At 37.0% G+C, this 25,490-nt stretch overlaps 1 protein-coding gene across 5 annotated transcripts in view; it reads left to right on the top strand.

Annotated features, from left to right (window-relative positions):
* Positions 1-25,490, top strand: part of scn1laa (sodium channel, voltage-gated, type I-like, alpha) — a 71,806-nt gene that overhangs the window by 11,854 nt on the left and 34,462 nt on the right. For 2 of the 5 annotated variants that reach the window (XM_048194656.1, XM_048194657.1), the window contains exons 2-12: positions 6,258-6,574; positions 6,922-7,040; positions 8,333-8,422; positions 8,514-8,642; positions 10,771-10,862; positions 14,293-14,508; positions 16,431-16,494; positions 17,158-17,299; positions 18,604-18,810; positions 18,973-19,254; positions 22,955-23,075. In XM_048194656.1, the coding sequence (XP_048050613.1) occupies positions 6,311-6,574; positions 6,922-7,040; positions 8,333-8,422; positions 8,514-8,642; positions 10,771-10,862; positions 14,293-14,508; positions 16,431-16,494; positions 17,158-17,299; positions 18,604-18,810; positions 18,973-19,254; positions 22,955-23,075 (1,726 nt within the window). In that variant the 5' untranslated portion in view covers positions 6,258-6,310. Of the gene's footprint in view, positions 1-6,257; positions 6,575-6,921; positions 7,041-8,332; positions 8,423-8,513; positions 8,643-10,770; positions 10,863-14,292; positions 14,509-16,430; positions 16,495-17,157; positions 17,300-18,603; positions 18,811-18,972; positions 19,255-20,740; positions 21,101-22,954; positions 23,119-25,490 lie in introns of those variants that run through there. The other 3 variants (XM_048194660.1, XM_048194658.1, XM_048194659.1) reach the window with 3 other exon arrangements.

Genomic DNA, 25,490 nt, shown 5'->3' with positions numbered 1-25,490 from the left:
GGGGTATACTCACTTCTGTGAGATACTGTAAGTGGGCGATCTCTGGCAAGCTGCTACAGGTGTGAACTCCCTGCATTTCTTGACTCATAAGCCTTTGTCCATATTCAATAGGCTGTTCACTGTATATTCATGTTGAAAGACTAAAGCCTTACCTATCATTTTTTGCTCCAGTTGATTTGATTTTGCTGATTTTTTTTTTTTTTTTTTGCAATTGGTGGTTTTGTGGCTAATCATATTTACATTTGAATTGCTAAAAAAATAGGGCTGCCCCCTAATAGTTCAAATGATAGTCAATGTGAAGAGGCTTCCTTGACCAAAAGAAAAGAAAAAAAACATATGAAGTGGCGAAGTCATGCAGTCCGTAACGGAGAGGTCGTTAACATGGTGGATCCATGTGGTAATTATGTAGGGCAGGAAATCCAAATGTCTGCCAATCATTCATCAACCTCAAACATGAGCTGCATCCAAAAGCTTATGCAGCTGACTTGTTGCCTCTCTGCCTTAATAGGCAATGACTTTGCAGGCAGCGTTTGCATGCGAAGGTTCTCAGCTGTCACTGAATGGAAAGCACAGGATTGTGGGATATCAAAGGCAGTGAAGGATACATCTATGCTGCCTTCAAAAAAACGATCAGATGAAGATATTTCAGGAGACAGGATGTGAAGCTTTGGAATCGGACATGCCTTGATGCCTTGCTAGCTTGGAATGCATCTTCCAAAGGCAGCATTTTTTAGCTTTCGGACATAACCATGCCCTTATCATTTGAAATATGTAGAAAGTAGCCTAACATTAGCCACTTTACATGGCTGCTTACTGTAACATTAATGTTAACCTAGATAAATGTGCTTATTAGGCACATATCTAAGTTTTTGCATGGAGTGAAGCTAAATTATTACCATGCTTTACAGTGTGATGTTTAATTTAATGTGCATTTCTGTCATTGGGGCATCAACTATACTATGGAGATAAACGAGTCAGAATTGTCAACTTCATCTTTGGCACCGACACTGACTCAGAAAACATTAGTTTATTAATAAATTATTAAAATGTTCAGACAGTCTCCTTGCACATTCATAATCATTAGTTTTGCCGCTGTCCCTGCAGCAAGCTTTATGTGTGTGCTTGAGTGCTTAATTTATATTTTAAAGGCTCATTATTATCATTTAGTATTTCTTTGTGATGTAGAACAATGTTAGCAATGTTATACGTTGTTTATATTCACACAAATATTTAAAGGGATAGTTCACCCAAAAATGAAAATTCTGTCATCATTTAGTCACCCTCAAGTTGTTCCAAACCTGTATGAATTTCTTTCACAAAAAGAAGATATTTTGAAAAATGTTGGTAACCAAACAGTTGATGGACTTCCATAGTATTTTTTTTTTTCTCTCCATACTATGGAAATCAGTGGGGCCCATTAACTTTTTGGCTACCCATAATCTTCAAAATATCTTCTTTCTTTTGTGTTCAGCAGAAGAAAGAAATTCACACAGGTTTGGAACAACTTAAAGGTGCCCTCAAATGAAAAATTGAATTTATCTTGGCATGGTTAAATAACAAGAGTTCAGTACATGGAAATGACATACAGTGAGTCTCAAACTCCATTGTTTCCTCCTTCTTATATAAATCTCATTTGATTAAAAGACCTCCGAAGAACAAGCGAATCTCAACATAACACCGACTGTTACATAACCATCGGGGTGTACGCCCCCAATATTTGCATATGCCAGCCCACGTTCCCAACATTAAAAGGCATTACACAAGGGCAGCCAGTATTAACGTCTGGATGTGCACAGCCAAATCATCAGACTAGGTAAGCAAGCAAGAACAATAGAGAAAAATGGCAGATGGAGCAATAATAACTGACATGATCCATGATAACATGATATTTTTAGTGATATTTGTAAACTGTCTTTCTAAATGTTTTGTTAGCATGTTGCTAATGTACTGTTAAATGTGGTTAAAGTTACCATCGTTTCTTACTGTATTCACGGAAACAAGAGCCGTCGCTATTTTCATTTTTAAACACTTGCAGTGTTGCACAAACTTCATTCTTTATAAATCTCTCCAACAGTGTAGCATTAGCCCGTTAGCCACGGAGCACTATCAAACTCATTCAAAATCAGAAGTAAACAATATAACAGTATACAATACTCACATAATCCGACGCATGCATGCCGCATGCATGACGAACACTTTGTAAAGATCCATTTTGAGGGTTATATTAGCTGTGTAAACTTTGTTAAGGCACTGTTTAAGGCAAGCGCGAGCTCTGTGGGCGGAGAGCACGGGATTTAAAGGGGCCACAGCATAAAATCGGCGCGTTTATAATGATTCCCCAAAATAGGCAGTTAAAAAAATTAATTAAAAAAAATCTATGGGCATTTTGAGCTGAAACTTCACAGACACATTCAGGGGACACCTTAGACTTATATCACATCTTTTAAAAACATAATCTAGGGCACCTTTAATAAAAGATGATTTCAATTTTAGGTGAACTATTCCTAAATTAACTAAACTAAATTAATATCTTAAACGTGCGACTAGTCACCTGGCTTAAATGAACGAGTACCAGTGGACTAGGAAAATCTTTGGTCGGGGACAGTCCTACTAAAAAATATGACAGTACCTGTAAGGGTGCAACAGTAATTAATTGATATTTTTCCAGTTTTTCCAACAACTGTTTTCCTCTCCATTCCTCAAGCTTTATAGCCAAAAGACAGAACTTATTTATTTGTATTTTTCATGCTATTTTTGAGAAATTATGTGTGACCAATGTTACCAAAAAGAGTTTTATTTTTTATTGAATTTTTATAATGTGACTTTTCCCAATTCCTACCTTACTTTCTTTTGCACAGGAATGAATACTAATAATAGGGATTGGAAGTGAAGACAAATGGAGAATATTAATTTTTAAAGGGTATCGCAAAAATAGACTAGGAGAGAGATGTGAGTGAGAATTTGAGGGGAGAAATGAGTGATTGCAAGTGGAATAATTCATGGGATATTGTTCATTACGTTGGTTGAGCAGATTGCAGGACAGAATGCAGTGACTGTTGTGTTTTTGTCATTGTGAGAGCAGAATAAAAAGAAAGGCCAAGAACTGAACCCTCACATCATGGATACCAAAAGACAAGTTTTTGTTTTTCATACTAAGTACATTATAATGTTTTGCTCATTGTTGACAATTGTTGTTTTCCACCCAGGATTCTGATCTGGATCCTTGTGTCTTTCCGGCATGACTTGAAGTCTGATATAGGAAATTATGTATCATCTTATTGACCTGAAGACAGATTATGATATGGTAATGGCATTAGGAAATGTTATCTGATAATGATTCTTAGTATTACAGAGGAAATGTCCCAGGACCAATAACTGGCAGTATGTTTCTCACATGTGGCTCCACTGTTGTACCAGGTTTCCCTGCCTGATTTAGCATGTGATCTTTGCTGGTTTTATTCAGTGTTTGGTTCCTGGAGTCAACTGTGGTCAAAGTGCAAAACAAAGTGCATACTGGTTCATCATTCTCAAGAGCTCTTAATGCTGAGGGTTTTCTAGAGAACACCTATTAGCAGAGATTTTTCAGTGGTTAGGCCTGTGTTTCATCTGAATTAAGGAAATTCATTCCCTCCTTCACTAATTGCTAACAAGAACCCATATACTCGGAAGTAACATCAATGATCGATCATATAAATGCATTAATTGGATGCAGTGACTTTTTTCAGCTTAAAAACAATTGATATCAGTTGAAATTCAGTAACTAAATGCAAATGTGTCAAATTGGGCCTCTTTTTTAAAGTGCTCATATTATGGATTTTTGAAAATGACCTTTCATGCAGTGTGCAATGTAGCTGTATGTGAATGTAAACCGACCGCAAAGATGTAAAGCTGAAAGTGCATCATAAATAAAGTTATTATCTCTCAAAAGAAAGATTCGACTCTGAATCGCTTAAACGAGTCGTTTTTAGTTCGAATCCTATTTCGCGAAGTTCACACGTCACAAGTTAGCACATTTACATAATGCCTGCCTTACGTTCTGCTTGGACATCTCGCAAAACTCGAACCCCTAAGCGCTGTAGCTCGTTCGTGTGGATAACATGTCGACAAGACGCTGTAAAAGCAAATTTGGTTTATTTTCTCTTCCAAAGTGTAAAAAAAAGGGATTAAAGATGGGACAGTACCTGCTTTATTTGGACCAACTTGCTCCTCAGAATCACAAACTGTAAGTGTGATTAATTATTCATGTGTTTTATACCGAATGTTTAAAATACTTAGTTTTGTGTTTTAGCTATATTGTGTATGTCTCCGGCTAACCGGCTAACTCACGTTATTAGTGTCTTAGTGAAATACTGCTGCTAATCAGCTGTGGCTCACTATTACCTAAAACTGTGTCCATTAATACAGATTGTCTGTCGTTCTTACTACTTTGAGTAATGATAAAGGATGGAGCAATATTTGTTTTACAAATGTTACATCATTCATGTTAGTGCTTGGCTAACGTATGCACCGTTATCAATACAGTTAATGATTGAGTTCCCACATGTGCACCACAATAAATTAGAAATATACACATCGGTTTGTTGATGGACAAACACTTGTTAATGCTGATAGTGAGGAATTGCATCTCATAATGTACCTCAAACTGAGTAGTGTATCACTGAGAAACTCAAGTCATTCTTGTGATGGAGGTTTGTGTTGAATAACTATTTCAATTAAATGTTTCATCATTGGACTCGTGCTCAGATTGATATGGTAAAATCAACGCCATCGTTACTGTCTTTACAGTGTACAATCGCTGAGCTTTAGGAAGCATACGGAGCCAAATCACTCATGGTAATGGGCGTTTGTTTCCGACTTGCGCTGTAAGCAGTGGACCAATCAAAACAGACTGGGCCGTCTGGTCAGTCAGAGCAGATCAGGCTCTCTGAAAGGAGGGATTTAGAGAGACTGATTCATCCATTGAGTCGTGTGATGTGCATTGTATATTATGAGAAAATTAAAGTGTTTTTTTGACCTTGGATGCATGTAAACCTGAACAAAATTAGGAACCTTTCAAATACCATAATAGGGGCACTTTAATGCTGAAATCTAGTTACATTGTCATTTCCAGTTGTAAATTTTTGTTTGATTGATCAGACATTAATTTGCATCAACACTAGAGATGCACCAATGTATCTGGCACTGGCATTTTTTTTTCTTTCAATTTAAAACCATCAGTATATTGGCTCACCGATCAGACAAAACATTATGACCACCTTCCTAATATTGTGTTGGTCCCACTTTTGCTGCCAAAACAGCCCTGACCCGTCGAGGCATGGACTCCTCTAGACCCCTGAAGGTGTGCTGTGTTATCTGCACCAAGATGTTAGCAGCAGGTCCTTTAAGTCCTGTAAGTTGTGAGGTGGAGCCTCCATGGATTGGACTTGTTTGTTCAGCACATCCCACAGATGCTCGATTGGATTGAGATCTGGGGAATTTGGAGGCCAAGTCAACACCTCAAACTCATTGTTGTGCTCCTCAAACCATTCCTGAACCATTTCTGCTTTGTGGCAGGAGCATTATCCTGCTGAAAGAGGCCACAGCCACCAGGGTATACTGTTTCCATGAAAGGGTGTACATGGTCTCAACAATGCTTAGGTAGGTGGTACGTGTCAAAGTAACATCCACATGGATGGCAGGACCCAAGATTTCCCAGCAGAACATTGCCCAAAGCATCAAACTGACTCTGCCGGCTTTCCTTGGGCCCAGGTAAGCGACGCACACGCACCCGGCCATCCACGTGATGTAAAAGAAAACGTGATTCGTCAGTCCAGACCACCTACTTCCATTGCTCCGTGGTTCAGTTCTGATGCTCACGTGTCCACTGTTGGTGCTTTCGGTGGTGGACAGGGGTCAGCATGGGCACCCTGACTGGTCTGCAGCTATACAGCCTCATACGCAACAAACTGTGATGCACTGTGTATTCTGACACCCTTCTCTTCTTGTTGAACATGAACATATTAAGCTAGTTAGGTTCAAGCTGCTCTTTTAAGCCACAAAGTATTTAATTGTGTGGCATACGTAACCCTGATTCCTCGAGAGCTCTATGCCTAATAACTTGATGGTTTTGAGTACAGAAGGTGTGTCCATCACTTATAGGATGCTCTTTTCTCTCTGTGGTTCTGTAATGGTTTTGTATAGGCAAGCCATTCAGTTACCAAATCACATTTCATGAGTTACTGTCGCTCTGACTCGCTCTTTCTCTCTTTCTCTGCCAGTTGTTTCTCATGCAGACGTCTAGCGAATCACTCTGAAGGTTCAGGATGAGAAAATGGCACATATGCTTACACCACCAGGACCTAAAAGTTTCCGTAAGTTCACCCGTGAATCTCTTAAGGCCATCGAGAGCCGGATCGCTGAGGAGAACAAGAAGTCCAAGGATAAGCGAGAGAGAATTAAAGACGATGAATGCGAGAGGAAACCCAACAGTGGCCTGGAGGCCGGGAAATGTCTGCCCTTCATATATGGAGATATTCCCAGAGGAATGGTGTCCACACCACTGGAGGACCTGGACCAGTTCTACATCAATCAGACAGTGAGTTTTGATTTCTATTGTTCAACCGGAGTGTCCACAAACGTCTGAGGGTCCACAAAGGGGTCCAAAATTTCACATTGAAAAACTGTGATTCAGAATTGATTTTTTTAAAATTGGATTTAGAAATAAAGTCTTGGGGGGAACAAAATCCCCCACAGGATAAAAATAATTCAGCAGAGGCAGGGATACATAGACCAGAAGGGGGGAAATCCCCCCCGTCCCCCCCTACAAATCGCACCCTATATATATATATATATATATATATATATATATATATATATATATATAATATTGACTGTTTTGTCCACTCTTCATGTATTCATATTCTTCATCTCCCTCTTCTTTAGACTTTTATAGTAGTGAACAAAAAAAAGACAATCACCCGTTTCAACGCCACTCCTGCCTTGTACATCTTCAGCCCCTTCAACCCTCTGAGGAGAATATCAATTAAGGTTTTGGTACATTCATATCCTTCTCAAGTGATGAAACATGCTGATGGTGACTGTCTTGCTGTGCTGGATGAGTATCATGTTTATACACTTTAAACCAGTGGCTTTCAGTTGGTAGTTTGCAATCCAAATATGATTTGCAGGTCTGTTCTAATTGTTGATAAATGCAAATTATAAAGTGAAAAAATAACCATGGAATCATACTTAGTTAAGATGCATAGAGAAAACAAATCAGGCTTATCAGTTTTTAATAACGAGGAGGAAGCACTTCAAACTCTGCATTATTTTGCCAGAAATTCATCTGTTACTTAGTAGACAGATGTCAAATGGACATGTTGTGTGACGCCCCAACAAATTTACACAAGGTCATGAAAATATGACCCAAATGAAATTTTAGAAAGGTTCACTTCAGGATAAGCATGCTTTGCTTGATAAATTATTAGCGGCTGAGAGCCTGAAACTGTGGCTTGATGACTTGATGTCTAATGTAAAATTCTGATCCTGAAGCAAAGCTCATTGCGAACCACTCATATGTGACTTCAAACATTTATCAAAATTTTTTTACTTGATTTTACTAGATAAAAATGTTTTTGTTTTTTTTTCACACTGCAAAAAATGTCATATGTTTGTGTATTTTAGACTACTGTTCAAAGGTTTGGGGTCCGTAAAATTGTGTAATATATTTAAAAGGCTGTATTTATTTGATCAAAACACAGTAAAACAGTAATGTTGTGAAATATGATTACAATTTAAAATAACTCTGTTCTATTATTCCTATGATGTCAAAGCTGAATTATGGCCGTGTGAACGGGTTTGAACACTTATTTGCTGTTAAAAATGCGAGACCTTTTCTTTTAACTTGAACACCGCATTTTTGAAAGGCATGTTATGCACAAGACGTTGCAAATAACGCAGGCGCAATGGTTAAAGACATACATCTAGTACGCGTTTACATTGAAAAACAATGAAAATGTAGTGCAGTAGAATGGAAAAAACACGTTCTGTGTGAACAGTGTCACATGATCCTTCAGAAATCATTCTAATATGCTGATTTGCTGCTTCAAGAAACATTTCTTACTATTATCAATGTTGAAAACAGTTGTACTGCTTCATATTTTTGTGGAAACTGTTTCAGGATTTTTAATGAATATAAAGTTTATAAGAACAGATTTTATTTGAAACAGAACATTTTTATAGCATAAAAGTCTTTACTTTCACTGTCACTTTCAAAAAACATTGAAACCCCAACCCCAAACTTTTGAACGCTAATGTAGTTCAGTCACTACATTTCCTTAACTGCAGTTTTCACATTGTTCAGTATGGTTATAATGTTCACTATACTGTTCAACTGCGCTTTCATGGTCTACACACAACCTCCAGACTGGGCCAAGAATGTAGAGTAAGTTGATCTCTTTCTTGCTTTCCAGACATACTGGTGAAATGCTGGCCATGTTTGTTCAGCACAGTAACTGATTGTTTTGTTTTGACAGATATGCCTTCACTGGGATATACACTTTTGAGGCGCTCATAAAGATCGTCGCCAGGGGATTCTGTGTGGGACAGTTTACGTTCCTCAGAGACCCGTGGAACTGGTTGGATTTTATTGTTATTGTCATGGCGTAAGTATGACAAGTCTGTTATTTTACCCCTGCTACACTGATATAAATTATTAAAATTTATTTATTCTCACTGCTTAAAGGTGAAGTGTGTAATTCTTTTAATGTTAAAAGACTTTTTCAACTGATCCTGTTTACTTTCTTAATTCACATTTCTGTCTTATTGTGGAGGATTCATCTGTGAAAATAGTTACAAATAAAAAATGGTAACACTTTCTTAACGTTAATGAATAAAAACTGTTCATTGTTAGTTAGTTCATGTTAGCTCAGGTCTATTAAATAATATTAACCAACTGAATCCATTTTTATATGGAACACCACTTTTCTCCATCCAATCAGTTCCGTATAGATCAAAGTCCCGCCCTTTTTTGTTTCTCCATTTAGTATTGTTTAACTTTGAAATATTTCACATGATGATGTCAACTTCTGGTCAGTCAGTTGTGGGACACAAGAGGATGGGACTGAAAGGGCTTTTGGGAAACTTCTTTCATAATTATTTTTGCAATTCTGTTTGTTTTTGCTAGTGGCACATAAATTACACACTTCACCTTTAGATTTTCATCGTCCATAGAGAGGTCAAAAGTTGTTTTTATCCCAAGGTCAAAAGTCATTTCAGTTGTTCTAGTCAGCTTGCAAGAATTAGAGTCCTGTGGATAATAGTGTCTGGTAAATGACAAAATCTAAACGTAAATCTGTAGGTTCAAACACATTTCTTTTTTCTTGGTTTCTGTCTCTAACATTTGAAAGTATTGAATTAGTAGTTTATACGTTTAGAGTTTAAAGTTTAGAGTTAAAAAAACTAAACAAGTTTGTGTTTCTTTACTGAGTAAATTCTTTCATTTATTAACACCCTCATGTCGTTCCAAACCCATAAGACCTTCATTCATCTTCGGAACACAAATGAAGATATTTTTGATGAAATACGAGAGCTTTCTGATCTCCCTATAGACAGCAATGTCATAACAAATTTCAAGTCCCAGAAAGATACTAAAGACATTTCTAAAGGATTAGTTCACTTCAAAATTAAAATTTCCTGATAATTTACTCACCCCCATGTCATCCAAGATGTTTATGTCTTTCTTTCTTCAGTTGAAAAGAAATTAAGGTTTTTGAGGAAAACATTCCAGGATTTTTCTCCATATAGTGGACTTCACTGGGGTTCAACGGGTTGAAGGTCCAAATGTCAGTTTCAGTGCAGCTTCAAAGAGCTCTACACGATCCCAGACGAGGAATAAGAGTCTTATCTAGAGAAAGGATCGGTCGTTTTCTAAAAAAAAAAAAAAAATGTATATAATTTTTAAAGACAAATGCTTGTCTTGCACTGCTCTGCGATGCACCACGCATTACGTAATGGAAAGGTCAAGTGTAGGTGGAAGTACTCCATCTCATTTTCTCCTACAACTTCAAAATCGTCCGACATCACTGTTTTGCCCTTTTTTTGTAAAGGCTATCCGACTTAGTCTTTGCATGTTCACTTTGTTGACACTGGATCAGTACTTCCACCTACGTCATGCGTGACCTTTTCAGCGTGATTACGTCAACTGCGTAGGAGACTAAGAGGGAAGAGAAGAAATTGTTGAATAAAGTTGTTAATTTTTGTTTGTTTTTGCACACAAAATTGTATTCACAATGTCTTTACTACCTTTCTGGGCCTTGAAATTAGTTATGACATTGCTGTGTGTAGGGAGATCAGAAACATCTTGGATTTCAACAAAAATATCTTAATTTGTTTTTTGAAGATGAACGAAAGTCTTACGGGTTTGAAATGACATGAAGGTGAGTGATTAATGACAGAAATTTCATTTTTGTGTGAACTAACTTACTTACAATGATTATTGAAAATGCCCTTAAGGCCATTGGCATCAACAGTACCCATCAGCTTCATTTGTATCTGTGCATTTGGTCCCACAGGTTTGTAACAGAGTTTATAAACATAGGCAATATATCAGCTCTCCGCACGTTCAGGGTACTCAGAGCTTTGAAAACTATTTCAGTAATTCCAGGTAAGCAGAGAACATGTTTAGGTGTAAGACCTCTATGTGACCTTTGAACCCGACTGCAACCCTGTGTCGAGACCTTCCTGTGTTTTGTATGTCTGTCAGTGTGTGATTTCCCACCCTCCATGTTTCAGATATGTAACTGAGTTTGTGGATCTGGGTAATGTGTCCGCCCTGCGAGCGTTCAGAGTTCTTCGAGCCCTGAAAACTATATCGGTCATCCCAGGTGAGAGTTAGGGCAAAGGTCAAGATCACAGATGCTGACACTGCTTTCTTCAAGCATGTCTTCTCTAACTGCTTAATTTTTTCCCAGATATTTTCCAGTTTTTATTTCAGGTATTCTTGCTCTGATTCATGATTTGATGGTTGCATGAAAAAATAGGTCAAAAAAACTCATTTTTCGATTTTGGCTTCCAACGATTATGAAAACAAGATAATCGAGTTAAAATGATTATTGTGCCGCTGCCGCATTCCGTCAGGCGCACCTTCCTTTCCTCCACAGGCTTTGTTCCTCCCTAAAAGCCCAAACTTAACATCCAAATTAACCAAATAAGTGAGTGTTGTAAAATGCAGTCTACTGTTGCTAATTTGCGGGACATGTTTGATATTAAACAGCGTTATTAAAAGTGCATTTAGCCGCAAAAGAGACACTGTTCCCCATGCGGCTTTCTGTGAGCTCACTCTGAGTCGGAGCTGAACGCGGATAAGACAATGGATACGTGCCTAGACGTGTACACACAAAAATGTCAAAATGCCTTTTTGGGGAGTATTCATATAAACACAGCCAGTTATGTCTTAAGTAAACATACACAGTTGAGAAAGAAAACGCATGTGTATCAGTATAATGGATCTGTGCATTAACTCTTAAAGGATTAGTCCACTTTCAAATAAACTTTTCCTGATAATTTACTCACCCCCATGTCATCCAAGATGTCCATGTCTTTCTTTCTTCAGTCGAAAAGAAATGGAGGTTTTTGATGAAAACGTTCCAGGATTATTATCCTTATAGTGGACTTCACTGGCCTCCAAAAAGTTGAAGGTCAAAATTACAGTTTCAGTGCAGCTTCAAAGGGCTTTAAACGATATTAGACAAGGAATAAGGGTCTTATCTAGAGAAACGCACTTAGAAGGCGAACATTTGTTTATATAAAACATATACATTTACATTTTTTTTCGAAAATGACCGATCGTTACACTAGATAAGACCCTTATTCCTCGTCTGGTATCGTTTAAAGCCCTTTGAAGCTGCACTGAAACTGTAATTTTGACCTTCAACCATTTGGAGAACGGCCATAGAAGTCAATTATAAAACCTTCACTTCTTTTCGACTGAAGAAAGAAAGACATGAACATCTTGGATGACATGGGGGTGAGTAAATTATCAGGAAAAGTTTTTTAGAAAGTGGACTAATCCTTTAAAGTGACAGCAGCCTAATATACCACTCACTGATCTTAACTGTATAACTTAAGTAGCTTTAATAAGGATTGATCTTTATTATTTAATGTGTACTGTAAGACTATGCAGTGTTGTTTTACTTTTGATTATTCAATTTTTTTGTTGTTGTTGTTGTTGTAGGCTATTACTAATCTGAATACTATGGAAACTTGTTTCCGACACTAAGTAAAAAATAAAAAAGTTTACATCTCGCAATTCTGACTTGTTTTCTCAAAACTGTGAGATATAAACTCACAATTGCAAGAAATAAAGTCAGAATTCTGACTTTTTTCTCGCAATTCTAACTTCTTTTCTCATAATTGAAAGTCTTTTTTCCCTCAGAATTGGACAGAATTGCGAGTTTATATCTTGTGATTCTGACTTTATAACACGCAATTGCGACTTTATATCACCAATTCTGACTATAACTCACAATTCTGACTTCATAACAAATAACAATTATGAGTTTATATCACACAATTCTGAGAAAAAAAGTCAGAATTGTGAGATAAAAAGTTGCAATTATACCTTTTTATTGTTTATTCAGTGGCTGAAACAAGCTTCCATAGGATACCACTCTAAAGGTCATTGCACACTGAGTCCGAAATTCGCATGCGAAACTTTCACACGTTAAAAAATAAATTCGACCTCACGTTATGTCAATCGCGTTTGCACACTGCCTCCGAAACTTTCGTCCGTCAAAAAAATATTCGGATCAGGTTCGATTTTCGTTTTTCGCATCCATGGCATTTTGAGAGACGTTTTGACAATTCAGAGCCACCGTACGCGAACGCAAAAATCCAGAATGCCATATGACAAGTTGATCCACGTTGTCTACAGCACAAAACAGCAGCACTGAATGACAAACAACGTGAAGAATACAAAGAGACCGAATATAAAGACATATTGTGCCAGTAGTAAAGCATCAAACAGAGCCACTGACATCCTGAAGTAATCTTTGAAACGCTCGGATAATCCCGCAGCTCCTTGATGAGGTGAATTCTCCTTTCTCTCTATGCAATCTCGGGATTGAATGGACCCAATATTTCCTCTTTCTTTTTCTCTTTTTAAGAAGAGAGGAGACACTCGTGCTCACTGCTGCTTGAAGACTTCATTTTGTATTGTTTTGCGATTTGTTTTGCAATTTTTTTCGCAACGCATTCATTAATACGCATCGGACTCAGTGTGCAAGGTCTCTGTGCATGACGAATTTTTAGGATTGCGAATACGAAAAAACGCATGCGAAAATTTCGGACTCATTATGCAAAGGCCTTAAAACTTAAAACATTGTTAATTTAATTTGCATTTTCGTTCTGTTGCAGTTATTTGTCAGTATTGTTTGTTATTAGTTTCTTTGTTCTTATTGTATTGCTTACTTGTTTTTCTTACATTAGTTAACCTAATATTAGTTTTTGCTGAAGCATTGATAATTGTGAAATTTCACTGATATTTAAAATGACTTGTATCATGAAATAAGGCTTCGCCCTCCAATAATCGTGTTAAATAATCGTTATTTCAATATTGACCTAAAATAATCGTGATTATGATTTTTGCCATAATCGAGCAGCCCTAGTTTGATTCTGTGCAACGACTCAAAGGAACGGCAGTCATTACTTTTGTCATGTCTAATTCGAGAACTGTTATGGAGTCATCAGACTGAATCAGTGACCTTATTTAGTACAAAAGTAATTGAAATCGGAACCTGAATCATTAAGTGCTAGTGTTGCTGTTTTTGTTTCTCCTCTCCTTTTGTTATGAGTTTACGTTTGTACTGTACTCGTCTTGCATGTCTTCATGTAGTCGCTGTTCAGTTTTTATGAGCATCTGTGAAATGTTTTTATTAATGTTTTTTCAAACATATTTTAAAGGGTCCAAAATCATTTTTAAAATTTTATGACAAGTTGCTATCTTGCATGATTTAAATTAAATTGTAAGAATGATCACCTGACCAATGCTAATGTAAGCAAATCAAACTATGAACTAAAGAAAATATCTGTCGTGACTTCTTCAAATGGCTATATTTGTCAAAACAAGGACACTTCTCGCATGAACAGTTTCGTAGATGCTGATGGCCTTTGCTGTTTTCAGAAATAAACTGTAAATAAAACTATTAAATAATTCCATCTCATGGCCAGAATTAAATATTTGGATTCAAAGTGAATTTTGGACCCTGAGCACACTATGATGAGACCTCAGTGTAAAGTTTCCTCTGTTCTCCACAGGCCTGAAAACAATCGTTGGAGCTCTGATCCAGTCGGTGAAGAAGCTGTCAGATGTGATGATCTTGACCCTTTTTTGCCTAAGTGTCTTTGCTTTGGTCGGACTGCAACTGTTCATGGGAATTCTTAAACAAAAATGTGTGCGCGAATCTTCTATGTTTAACCTCACAGAGAGATGTTTTCAATCATTCGACTGCAAGGAATACATTAACAATCGTAGTGAGTTCATTTTCCTTCTTGAAATAGATTCAAAATCTAATGCAATCTGTCTGAATGTTCATTCATTTGTTTGTTCCATCGATCATTCTGTCTACCAAGTTTAGGTGGGTATTTTCAGCAGAAAACTACATAGAGATTATATAATATATAAATTAATATATTAATTAATATATGTATATACACACACATACACACACACACATATATACAGTATATATACTTTCAGACCCTGCTGTAAGTGGCAAGATATTGCAAATATGGGTATCACAAGGTCACATAATCCAGGAGGGACTGATCATTTGTATCCTTATCCACAAATTTTAGTTGAAGTGAGCTTTTAGTAAACCAAAAAATCTGGGCCAATAGAAAGCAAGTGAAGAGTGACAGCCAGCTGTCATCATTCAGCATCATGGATGTTTGCATTACTGCCAGCCATGAAAAACCTGTTTGAGAGAAAGAGGAATTCCACCTTGCTCATGGGGGGAATATGATATCCATTGGCAAGTACTTTAGTGGGATGGGGGAAAGCTATCATGCAGGAGTGAGGTAATGTGGTGCGCTGTTTATTGAGGACAATGCTTTCCACATTCCACACTCCATTTTATTCTGATATATACACAAATCTTACTGGTATTTTGACATTTTCCTCATTTGCATGGGGTTTGGCCCTGCTGTGCTGCTGTGTTTAGAGTTTTCAAATAGAGGTTTGTTTGTTTTTTTTGGTGCAAAAAGATGGACCAATGGAGAATATTTAAGGGGACATATCATGAAAATATGACTTTTTCTGTGTTTAAGTGCTGTAATCGTGTCCCTGGTGCATGTTCAGACCCAGAAAACGTGAAAAAGAACAACCCAGTAACTTTGTTTTTGTAAGCCTTTCTTTGCAAGCATGTGAAAAAATGAGCCGCTCAGTTTCGCTCCCCTAGTGACGTACCAAGGTGATCTTATTATAATATTAATGCCCCTTAATCAGCACGTTTCCACCCACGGTGCCGCCATTTTGTTTTTGCAAGCAAAAATGGTGTACCAGTTCAAACAACATGGCTAAAGATCGAGCAAAGCATGCTAACTGTTCTGTTGTTGGCTGCACAGAACACTATTTAGAGTCTCATTAGCTTGGATAGCCTACAAGTTGACCCTGGCAAGCTCGATTGCTAAAAAAGGAGCGTTTCTGTCCTTAGCGATATTTTGAGAGAGAGAAAAAAAAAAAAATGAGACCATTCACAACATTCATAAATGTTAGCCTGGTGTGTATAGCTCTGTTTGTCAAACAGGTACGCTATGTATAGTGGGCATCCATACGGGTTTTGCACAAAAGATTAAAATGATGGCACATGCTAGTGGATGAGTTGAATCAACTCCACAGCAACTACATAAATTTATCCACTAACCGTTCAGAAACGTCCAGTTTCATTCTAAAAGTTGTAACTTCTTCCTGAGTCTTTCCATCAGTGTCGACTCCGGTTTGAACAATGTAAGGTTGAACACCGTTACTGACAATCCTCATTTTGGCTGCGTGAGATTCTCCAGCTTTGTTGTTGTTGAGCTGTTAAAGCTCCGCCTTCTTCTGGAAAGGGGGCTGGGAGCAGCAGCTCATTTGCATTTAAAGGGACACACACAAAAACAGCGTGTTTTTGCTCACACCCAAATTTGACAAGCTATAATAAATGATCTGTGGGGTATTTTGAGCCAAAACTTCACAGACACATTCTGGAGACACCAGAGACTTATATTACATCTTGTGAAAAGGGGCATAATAGGTCCACTTTAAATATAAAAAATATGGTATTAAATGACCTATTATGGACAGAATAAACACCAACAAATAGAATATAGCACAAACCAACTAATACAGTTTGGCTTTGTATAAGAACTATTATGTATTCTATGTTATGAATTATTAACAATTCTTTTTCCTGTAGGTAACCATTATGTCCCACCAGGAAAGAAAGACGCTCTGATCTGTGGGAAAAGCAGTGATGCTGGGTAGGCAACACTGGATATCTGAAACAGACCTGGATATCGAATGATTTCATAAACCCGAGTTGACCGGATCACAAGTGAACAGTGCTAAATACATGTTTTGAGCTTGTCCACTTTCGACCACTTCCAGAGGTACTCGAAAACGGATTGCTTTTGTAGTGTAAATGCTCATGTGATCGAATACGTTCGAACAGCCAAAAAAGGCCGCCTACTCTCTGCCTACCAACCTAATGCGTAAATATTATGGAAATTGTGCTAACAAGATTGGATTTAAACTTTGTTGGCTGAAAACACAAGTTTGGTTTGAAGTCGAAAAATGTAACAAGCACAATGTTCTCTCACCATGTTTTTCTGTAGTATCCGGGCATGTTCATATGTAAATTGCACAAGCTTATTTTGTCCATTAGATCGAAAGATCTGAAAAAACTCATACATTTTCCCACCCATAAACCCTCCTTACAAAGAAATCACGACAGAAGTGGTTGAAAGTAGATGGATTAAAACACCAGGTGTGAACGGGTATGTGTCACACTCGTCTACTTGTGATCCGATCGACCAAAACGTATCTTAATACCAGGTTAAAACAGAGCCTAAGTTGCATGTTTTATGTTCTGTTGAGTTGTATGGTGCGTTTTTGACTATCAGTATCACTCGTGTTCATTTCAGGCATTGTCCAGAAGGATTTGTCTGTATAAAAGCAAGTCCTAATCCAGATTATGGTTACACAAGTTTTGATTCCTTTGGCTGGGCCTTCCTTTCCTTATTCAGACTGATGACTCAAGACTACTGGGAGAATCTTTACCAACAGGTGTGTGCTTAGAGGAAATTGAACTCGTATGATTGTTTTTATTTCATGCAACACAAAAGGTGAGATGAGGTGTGGGCTGTCAAGCTGTAAAAACCACCGTGAAAGTAGTCCATATGATTTTTACACTTTATTCCAAGTATTCTAATGCAATACAACATTACTGACGAGATTACGAAAAGTTGTTGTTCCCTGAAAATCTTGCTTTTCATGATGTTCAAAACTAGTGTTTGATGAGAATTGCATGAACCTATAAAGTTTATGCAGAGTTTATTCTCCTTCACTTCCTCTGAAATTTCAATTTAGACTATTTTGTGTCATTTTTATGTTTTTTGTAAAAATGTACTTAAAGGTGCCCTAGAATTGAAAATTGAATTTACCTCGGCATAGTTGAATAACAAGAGTTCAGTACATGGAAATGACGTACAGTGAGTCTCAAACTTCATTGTTTCCTCTTTCTTATATAAATCTCATTTGTTTAAAAGACCTCCGAAGAACAGGCGAATCCCAACATAACACCGACTGTTACGTAACAGTTGGGATCATTAATATGTACGCCCCCAATGTTTGCATATGCCAGCTCATGTTCAAGGCATTAGACAAGGGCAGGCAGTATTAACGTCTGGATCTGTGCACAGCTGAATCATCAGATTAACCTTGCGTATTAAAGGGGCCGCAGCCTGAATCGGCGCATAGTTAATGATGCCCCAAAATAGGCAGTTAAAAAAATTAATTAAAAAAAATCTATGGGGTATTTTGAGCTGAAACTTCACAGACACATTCAGGTAAAAAATCATTCTAGGGCACCTTTAAAGCCTTTGTGTATAATGCATTATAAAGGTATTCATAATGTGTTATAATGCATTATCTTTTCATAAATAATTGTAACCAAAGTTAAATGCATTATAATATTCACTTAATATTCATATTCCTTGTTACATCTGAAATTGGTTGTTTGTCATGTTTTAATGCATTATGCTTTCTAAAGGTGTATTATAATGTATTATAACTGTGTTTACAATTATTCATGAGACCATACAATGCATTATAAGGTGCATTAGAAGGCATAATTAATGCATTAAAAATACTTTTATAATGCATTATACATAAAAGATTTAAGTAAAGTGTTACTGTTTTTTTATAGTTTTTTTTTTTTATTTTTTTTATTTATGTTATTTATTGAACTTGACAGCTCCATTCCGCATCCACTGTAATTACATGTAAAAGAAAATAATCATAATTGTTCAAAATGACATGAATAGCTTCCTGTGTGTTTCTCCTACAATAATCATGGACTTTTATTACAGACTCTTCGAGCCGCAGGAAAAACCTACATGATTTTTTTCGTGCTGGTCATTTTCTTGGGTTCCTTCTACCTGGTGAACCTGATCCTGGCTGTGGTGGCCATGGCATATGACGAACAAAACCAAGCCGCTATTGATGAGGCTTTGAAGAAAGAAGAGGAGTTTAATGCCATGCTTGAGCAGATCATGAGACAGGAAGAGGAAGCTCAGGTCTGTTGGGTGTTTACATTTAAACAGGATATGAATAGAATGCATGAACCAATAAAAAAAATGTTTTCAAAGCGTCTGCCAAATGCATAAATGTAAATGCATGAAACCTTTGCAAACTGTTGCGTAAGTGTAATGACGGTCTGTCATGTGATTGGTTGACAGGCTGAGGCTGAGGCTGAGGCTGAAGCTGAGGCTGAGGCTGAAGCGTCCAAGTGCGAGGGGCTCAGTGGAGAAAGAACGGACAGTTCCTCGGATGCCTCCAAACTCAGCTCCAAAAGTGCCAAAGAACGACGCAACCGCAGGAAAAAGAGACAGCGTCAGGGGGATGGAGAGAAAGAGGAGGATTCGAGGAGGGAGGGAAACGAAAGAAAGGCCAGCTTCCGTTTTACAGCCGATGGAAATATACGGCGCTCACGTGAAAGGACATACACGTCTCCACATCAGGTTAGAAATGTCTCACTGTCGTTTGATGTTTGCTATAGCAATAAGGAAATGTCATTTACTTGATTTCTTACAATAAGGAAGTGGGTTAATATCAGTATGTGTGAAATCAAAATAATTTCTAATGTCTGTCTATTACAGTTTTAGAATAGAAAAGGAAAGACAGACTTTGACATTGCTTAATAAATGACGAATGAGGTTTGAAAGATGTACAGGCCCGATAGATCTTTTTGTTTCTGTATTTTTAAAATATATTTTTATATTAAAGTCCTCCTGTAGTCAATAATTGTATCCCTTAAAATCATCGTTGATCACCAAAATGGCATCTTTAAATGTTTTTTTTCCTTAAAAAAGTTCTTTGTGCCTTAAAATTGCTTGATTGTAACTCTACACCCTTGCCTCATTTAGTATATGCGGTTCTATGAATGTGCAAATTAGCCCCGCCTCAACTCGCTCACACCATTTCAGAGATCCACTTGTTGGCGATCACGCGTTGACATGATTGGTTACGAGGTATTTTGTGACGTCAGAAATACCAGCGTTTTTTAAAAGGCGTTTATGAGATTCTCTTTGGTTTACTGCAGAGAAAATACTCAGCAATGGTGTTGTCTTAGGAATATGCACATTATTTGTCTTAAAGCACATTAAAATCGACACATATCAAAAATTTGTGGGGTTAAAGGACCCCCTCACCACCTAATACTTTTATAAGATTTTTAAACAAAACAAACCACTTTTATGATTTATTTTCACACAAAATCTGTTGCTCCATCAATGCTCAATACAAACTTGTTGTGTTGTTGTTGTTGTTGTTGTTTTTTTGCGATCATACACTATGGTGAAAAGCACATTTTTCTTAAAGGGATAGTTCACCCAAAAATAAAAATTCTATTATCATTTACTCACCCTCAAGTTGTTCCAAATCTGTATAAATTTCTTTGTTCTGTTGAACACAAAAGAAGATATTTTGAAGAAAGTTTGTAACCAGGCTGCTTTGGGGCACCATTGACTTCCATAGTAGGAAAAAAAAACTACTATGGAAGTCAATGGTGCCCCAAAACTGTTCAGTTTAACACTTTCTTCAAAATATCTCCCTTTGTGTTCAACAGAACAAAGAAAATTATACAGATTTTGAACAACTTGAGGGTGAGTAAATGATGATAGAATTTTCATTTTTGGGTGAACTATGCCTTTAAGGTGTGCCTTTAGCCCCATTGTACACTATATTTTGTTTAAAATAAAGAAAGGTTTAGTTCAGTACATTTGTTTTACAGTAAACTTCTGTAATTTTTTACATTTTAATTTTTGTTTTTGAAGTGCCTTCACTTCTGCAATAATCTGCTCAGTGTCTTCTTAAAAAAAGAGACCAACGTTATATCAACGTTATTCACTTTTTTTTATCAAGTTCTTCCATCAGTTAGTCAGGTTGCGTCCTCGAATGCCTTGATTTGTTTGTCAGTGTGTTTTTGAAGCTTCTTTATATCCTTAGTCCCCCCGGAGTTTTCAGGGTTCAATCCTCACCCCACGCCGGGGCAGCAAAGGTAGCGTCTTCAGCTTCCGCGGGCGTGTGCATTCCGAAAACAACTACGCCGACGATGAGCAAAGCATCATTGAGGAGACGGGCAGCCGGAGAGACTCTCTGTTTCTACCCTCTCGATCCGAGCGTCTTTACAGCAAAAGCAGTCTGACGCCACGTATTCTGTTGCCATCTAACGGAAAAGCGCGGTATGTGGTCGACAGCAGTGGCATGGTGATGGTGTCAGTTGATGGAGCCTCTTCACCCAACTCACCCTCCGGAATACTGACACCCGAAGTGTCCAGAAAAAAAGCCACATTTGACGAAAGTTGTGTAAGGGAAAGAACTAACAGAGCACAAACCTTGCATGGCCTGTGACGTGCTGTGTGTGCTGTGGTTTTCTTTTCATGCTTGTAATGCATTGTTTTAAACTGAAGATTTTTATAATAATGCTATCTGTGTACGCTTTTTCACTTTTTTTGCTAATTTTGGGTAAAAATCTGCTGGATGGATTTAAATATGGTAAAAAAAAATAGAGCTGCACACTCAAATTATGCAAAATATTTATAAACAAACATAAACTGGCAGGGATGTTCAGAATTTTTTAAATAATCCACATTCTGGTTCTGCGGAAATATGTAGAGATTCTTTTGCACAGATTCTGTGTGAGCCTTCAAAATCAAGTTGTGACAATTTTGTTTTATAGGATGACAGCATATTACCAAAGAAATTAAAGAATTAGTTCACTTCTGAATTAAATTTTTTTGATAATTTACTCACCCCCATGTCATCCAAGATGTTCGTGTCTTTCTTTTTGAGTAAAACATTCCAGGATTTTTCTCCATATAGTGGACTTCACTGGGGTCCAAATGTCAGTTTCAGTGCTGCTTTAAAGGGCTCTACATGATCCCAGATGAGGAATAAGGTTAAAAAAAAAATAATAATAATTTATATACTTTTTAACTGCAAATGCTTTTTTTGGAGGAGAAGTTGGAGTTTTTGCCCTACCACGGTACTTCTGCCTATGTCATTCGTGACCTTTCAACGTAATGCATGGCGCATCGCGGAGCAGTGCAAGACAAGCATTTGTGGTTAAAAACTATATAATTTTTTTTTTTTTTTTTTTTTTTAAATGACTGATCATTTTGCTAGATAAGACCCTCATTCCTCGTCTGGGATCATGTAGAGCTCTTTGAAGCTGCACTGAAACTGACATTTGGACCTTCAACCCGTTGGACCCCAGTGAAGTCCACTATATGGAGAAAAATCCTGGAATGTTTTACTCAAAAACCTTCATTTCTTTTCGACTGAAGAAAGAAAGACATGAACATCTTGAATGACATGGGGGTGAGTAAATTATCAGGAAATTTTCATTCAGAAGTGAACTAATCCTTTAATAGTGCTGTAACTAACAGATATTTTGCAAATCGATTAATTTGCTAATTATTTATTCAATTAATTTAATTACTTAATTATTTAACAAAGCAAAGTGCACATTATTTCCATCATTTTTTTCAAAGCATGTTAAAGCATGTATTTAAAGTGTTATTCCATATAATGTCAAATTATTTTTTATTGTATTGCATAAACATTTATAATGTATGGAAGCTTGTTTCTGCCACTGAATAATCAGCATGAAAGATAATTGCGACTTTTTTTCTCATAATTCTGACTTTTTTTCTCAAAATTGCGAGATATAAATTCACAATTGCACGTTATAGGAAGAATTGCGAGATATAAAAAAGTATTTTTCCCTCATAACTGGACTTATATATATCTATAACATGCAATTGCGAGTTTATATCTCACAATTTGAGAAAAAAAAATTGAATTGCATGATATAAAAAAGTCAGAATTGTGTGATATAGACTCACAATTTCAGAGAAAAAAGTCAGAATTTATAGACAAAAATTTCAGAATTGTGAATTTATATCCCACAATTCTGACTTTATAACTAACAATTGTGAATTTATATCTCACAATTATAAGAAAAAAATTGTGTTGTTTTTGTATAAGCAGCATATCTTAGCAAATATCAATCCAGTTTTACAGATTGCCTGAATTTGTTTGAATAGCTACATTGTCTTTGAAGTTAATCGGAACGATTGATGCATGGGAATATAATGCTGCCTTGCGAACACTGTAACATTTGTTTATGTATTTGCTGATGATTGGATCTCTTTACAGTTTGACACAGATGAAGAACACAGACACCGAAGTGATTCACAGCGCTTTTCAGTGGCTTTTCGACATGACCAATCAGCGAGACAGAGAGCTTTGAGTGTAGCAAGTGTCAGCAACCCTGACTGTAAGGAACCCTAAATGCTGAACATACTTACAAGAAACTGAATGTGAGGCATATTAGTTTGATTTTTCCCTGTACTTTTTAAGAAATAGTTCACAATTGTCATCATTTACTCAACCCCATGTTCTTCCAAAACTGTAGAACTTTAAAAGATTAATTCACTTTCAAATGAAAAAAATACCCCAAGATTTACTCACCATTAAGCCATCCTAGGTGTATATGACTTTCTTCTTTCTGATGAACACAATCAGTTTAAAAGACTTTAAAATCACATGAGCTGATATTTTATTCATAATAGACCAAATATAACATAACAAATGTTTAAACTGAGAAATTTCAAATTTGATGCCTGCTACAGTTCTCTAAAGGTGAAAGATCTGGGCTGCAGGCAGGCCAATTCAGCACTCTTCTACGACGAAGCCATGCTGTTTTAATAACTGCAGTAATTAAACAGCCATGCTGTTTTAATAACTGCAGTAATAACTGCAGCAAACCTATTATATACCTTTCAGCATTCATAGTGCCTTCCAAACATGCAAGCTGCCCATACCGTATGCACGTATGCACCCCCATACCATCAGAGATGCTGGCTTTTGAACTGAATGCTGATAAAATGCTGGAAGGCCTCCTTCCTCTTTAGCCTGAAGGACATGATGTCCATGATTTCCAACAAGAATGTCAAATTTGGACTCGTCTTTTCCACTTTGAAACAGTCTATTTTAAATGAGTCTTGGCCCACAGGACATGACGGAGCTTCTGGACCATGTTCACATATGGCTTCCTTTTTGCATGATAGAGCTTAAGTTGGCATCTGCAGATGGCACGGCGGATTGTGTTTACCGACAGTGGTTTCTGGAAGTATTCCTGGGCCCATTTAGTAATGTCATTAACACAATCATGCCGATGAGTGATGCAGTGTCGTCTGAAAAGCACGGGCGTCCAATAAAGGTCTTCGGCCTTGTCCCTTACGCACAGAGATTTCTCCAGTTTCTCTGAATCTTTTGGTGATGTTATGCACTGTAGATGATAAGATTTGCAAAGCCTTTGCAATTTGATATTGAGGAACGTTGTTTTTAAAGTATTCCACAATCTTTTTACGCACTCTTTCACAGATTGCCCATCTTTACTTCTGAGAGAGTCTGCCTCTCTTAGACATCCCTTTTATAGCTAATCACCTTACAGACCTGATATCAATTAACTTAATTAGTTGCTAGATGTTCTCCCAGCTGAATCTTTTCGAAATGTCTTGCTTTTTCAGCCATTTTTTGCCCCTGTGCCAACTTTTTTGAGACCTGTAGCAGGCATCAAATTTGACATGAGCTCATTTAGTGGATAAAATTGTAAAATTTCTCAGTTTAAACATTTGGTATGTTATCTATGTTCTATTGTGAATAAAATATTGGCTCATGTGATTTGAAAGTCTTTTAGTTTTCATTTTATTCAAATTTAAATGTCAAATTCTATTTATAAAGCACATATTAATACAACAAATGTTGACCATAGTGCTGTACATGGCAAAATAACAATACAATCACATTTAAATTCTATATCATTACAACACACATCACAAATAAAACCTCAAATTCAGTGAGGCATTAATAAAAACCCTCGGGTCAAAAAGCAGTGAGTGAGGATCAACAAGTACGAGCTGAAGAAAGTGTCTCCATCCACATCCATCCATCATAAATGTGTACTCCACACGGCTCCGGAGAGGTTAATAAAGGCCTTCTGAAGCGAAGCGATGCGTTTGTGTAAAAGAAATCCATTTTAAAATATCTAGCTTCTGCCAGACAGCCTTCTGTATTCAAGTTACGAAAGAAAGTGTAAACTGGCGTCGGGTCAGTTAAGCTTTTTCTGTAAGTTGAATAGGGAAGTCGTAGGACGCAGCGTAAGCTTTTTGAAATGCGAGAGGCGTAGAAGTAGAATACGGAAGGTGGTCTGGCGTAAGCTTGATATTTTACCACATAACTTGTTAAATATGGATATTTTTTTACACAAACGTATCGCTTCACTTCAGAGGGCCTTTATTAACCCGCCGGAGCCACGTGGAATACATATTTATGATGGATGGATGTGGATGGAGACACTTTCTTCAGCTCATACTCGTTGCCATTATAAAGCTCGGATGCGTCTGGATATGTATTAATATAACTCAGATTGTGTTCATCAGAAAGAAGAAAGTCATATACACCTAGGATGGCTTGAGGGTGAGTAAAGCTTGGGCTAATTTTCATTTTAAAGTGAACTAATCCTTTAATTGTGCCTTGTACACAAAAAGTTTATTTTAAGAGTATCTTGACCAATCTTATCAATATAATAAAACGTGACTGAGGTTGTCAAGCTCAGGATGCAGAAAAATATATAGTTATTATTCTAAATAGTTAATAGAAAATAGTTATTATTCTAAGTCTTCTGAAG

Source organism: Megalobrama amblycephala, linkage group LG6 (genome assembly GCF_018812025.1).
Source record: "Megalobrama amblycephala isolate DHTTF-2021 linkage group LG6, ASM1881202v1, whole genome shotgun sequence".
In the NCBI taxonomy this organism is placed as follows: domain Eukaryota; kingdom Metazoa; phylum Chordata; class Actinopteri; order Cypriniformes; family Xenocyprididae; genus Megalobrama; species Megalobrama amblycephala.
The sequence above is the reverse complement of the archived record's forward strand: the minus strand, read 5'-3'. Positions and strand labels throughout refer to the sequence as shown.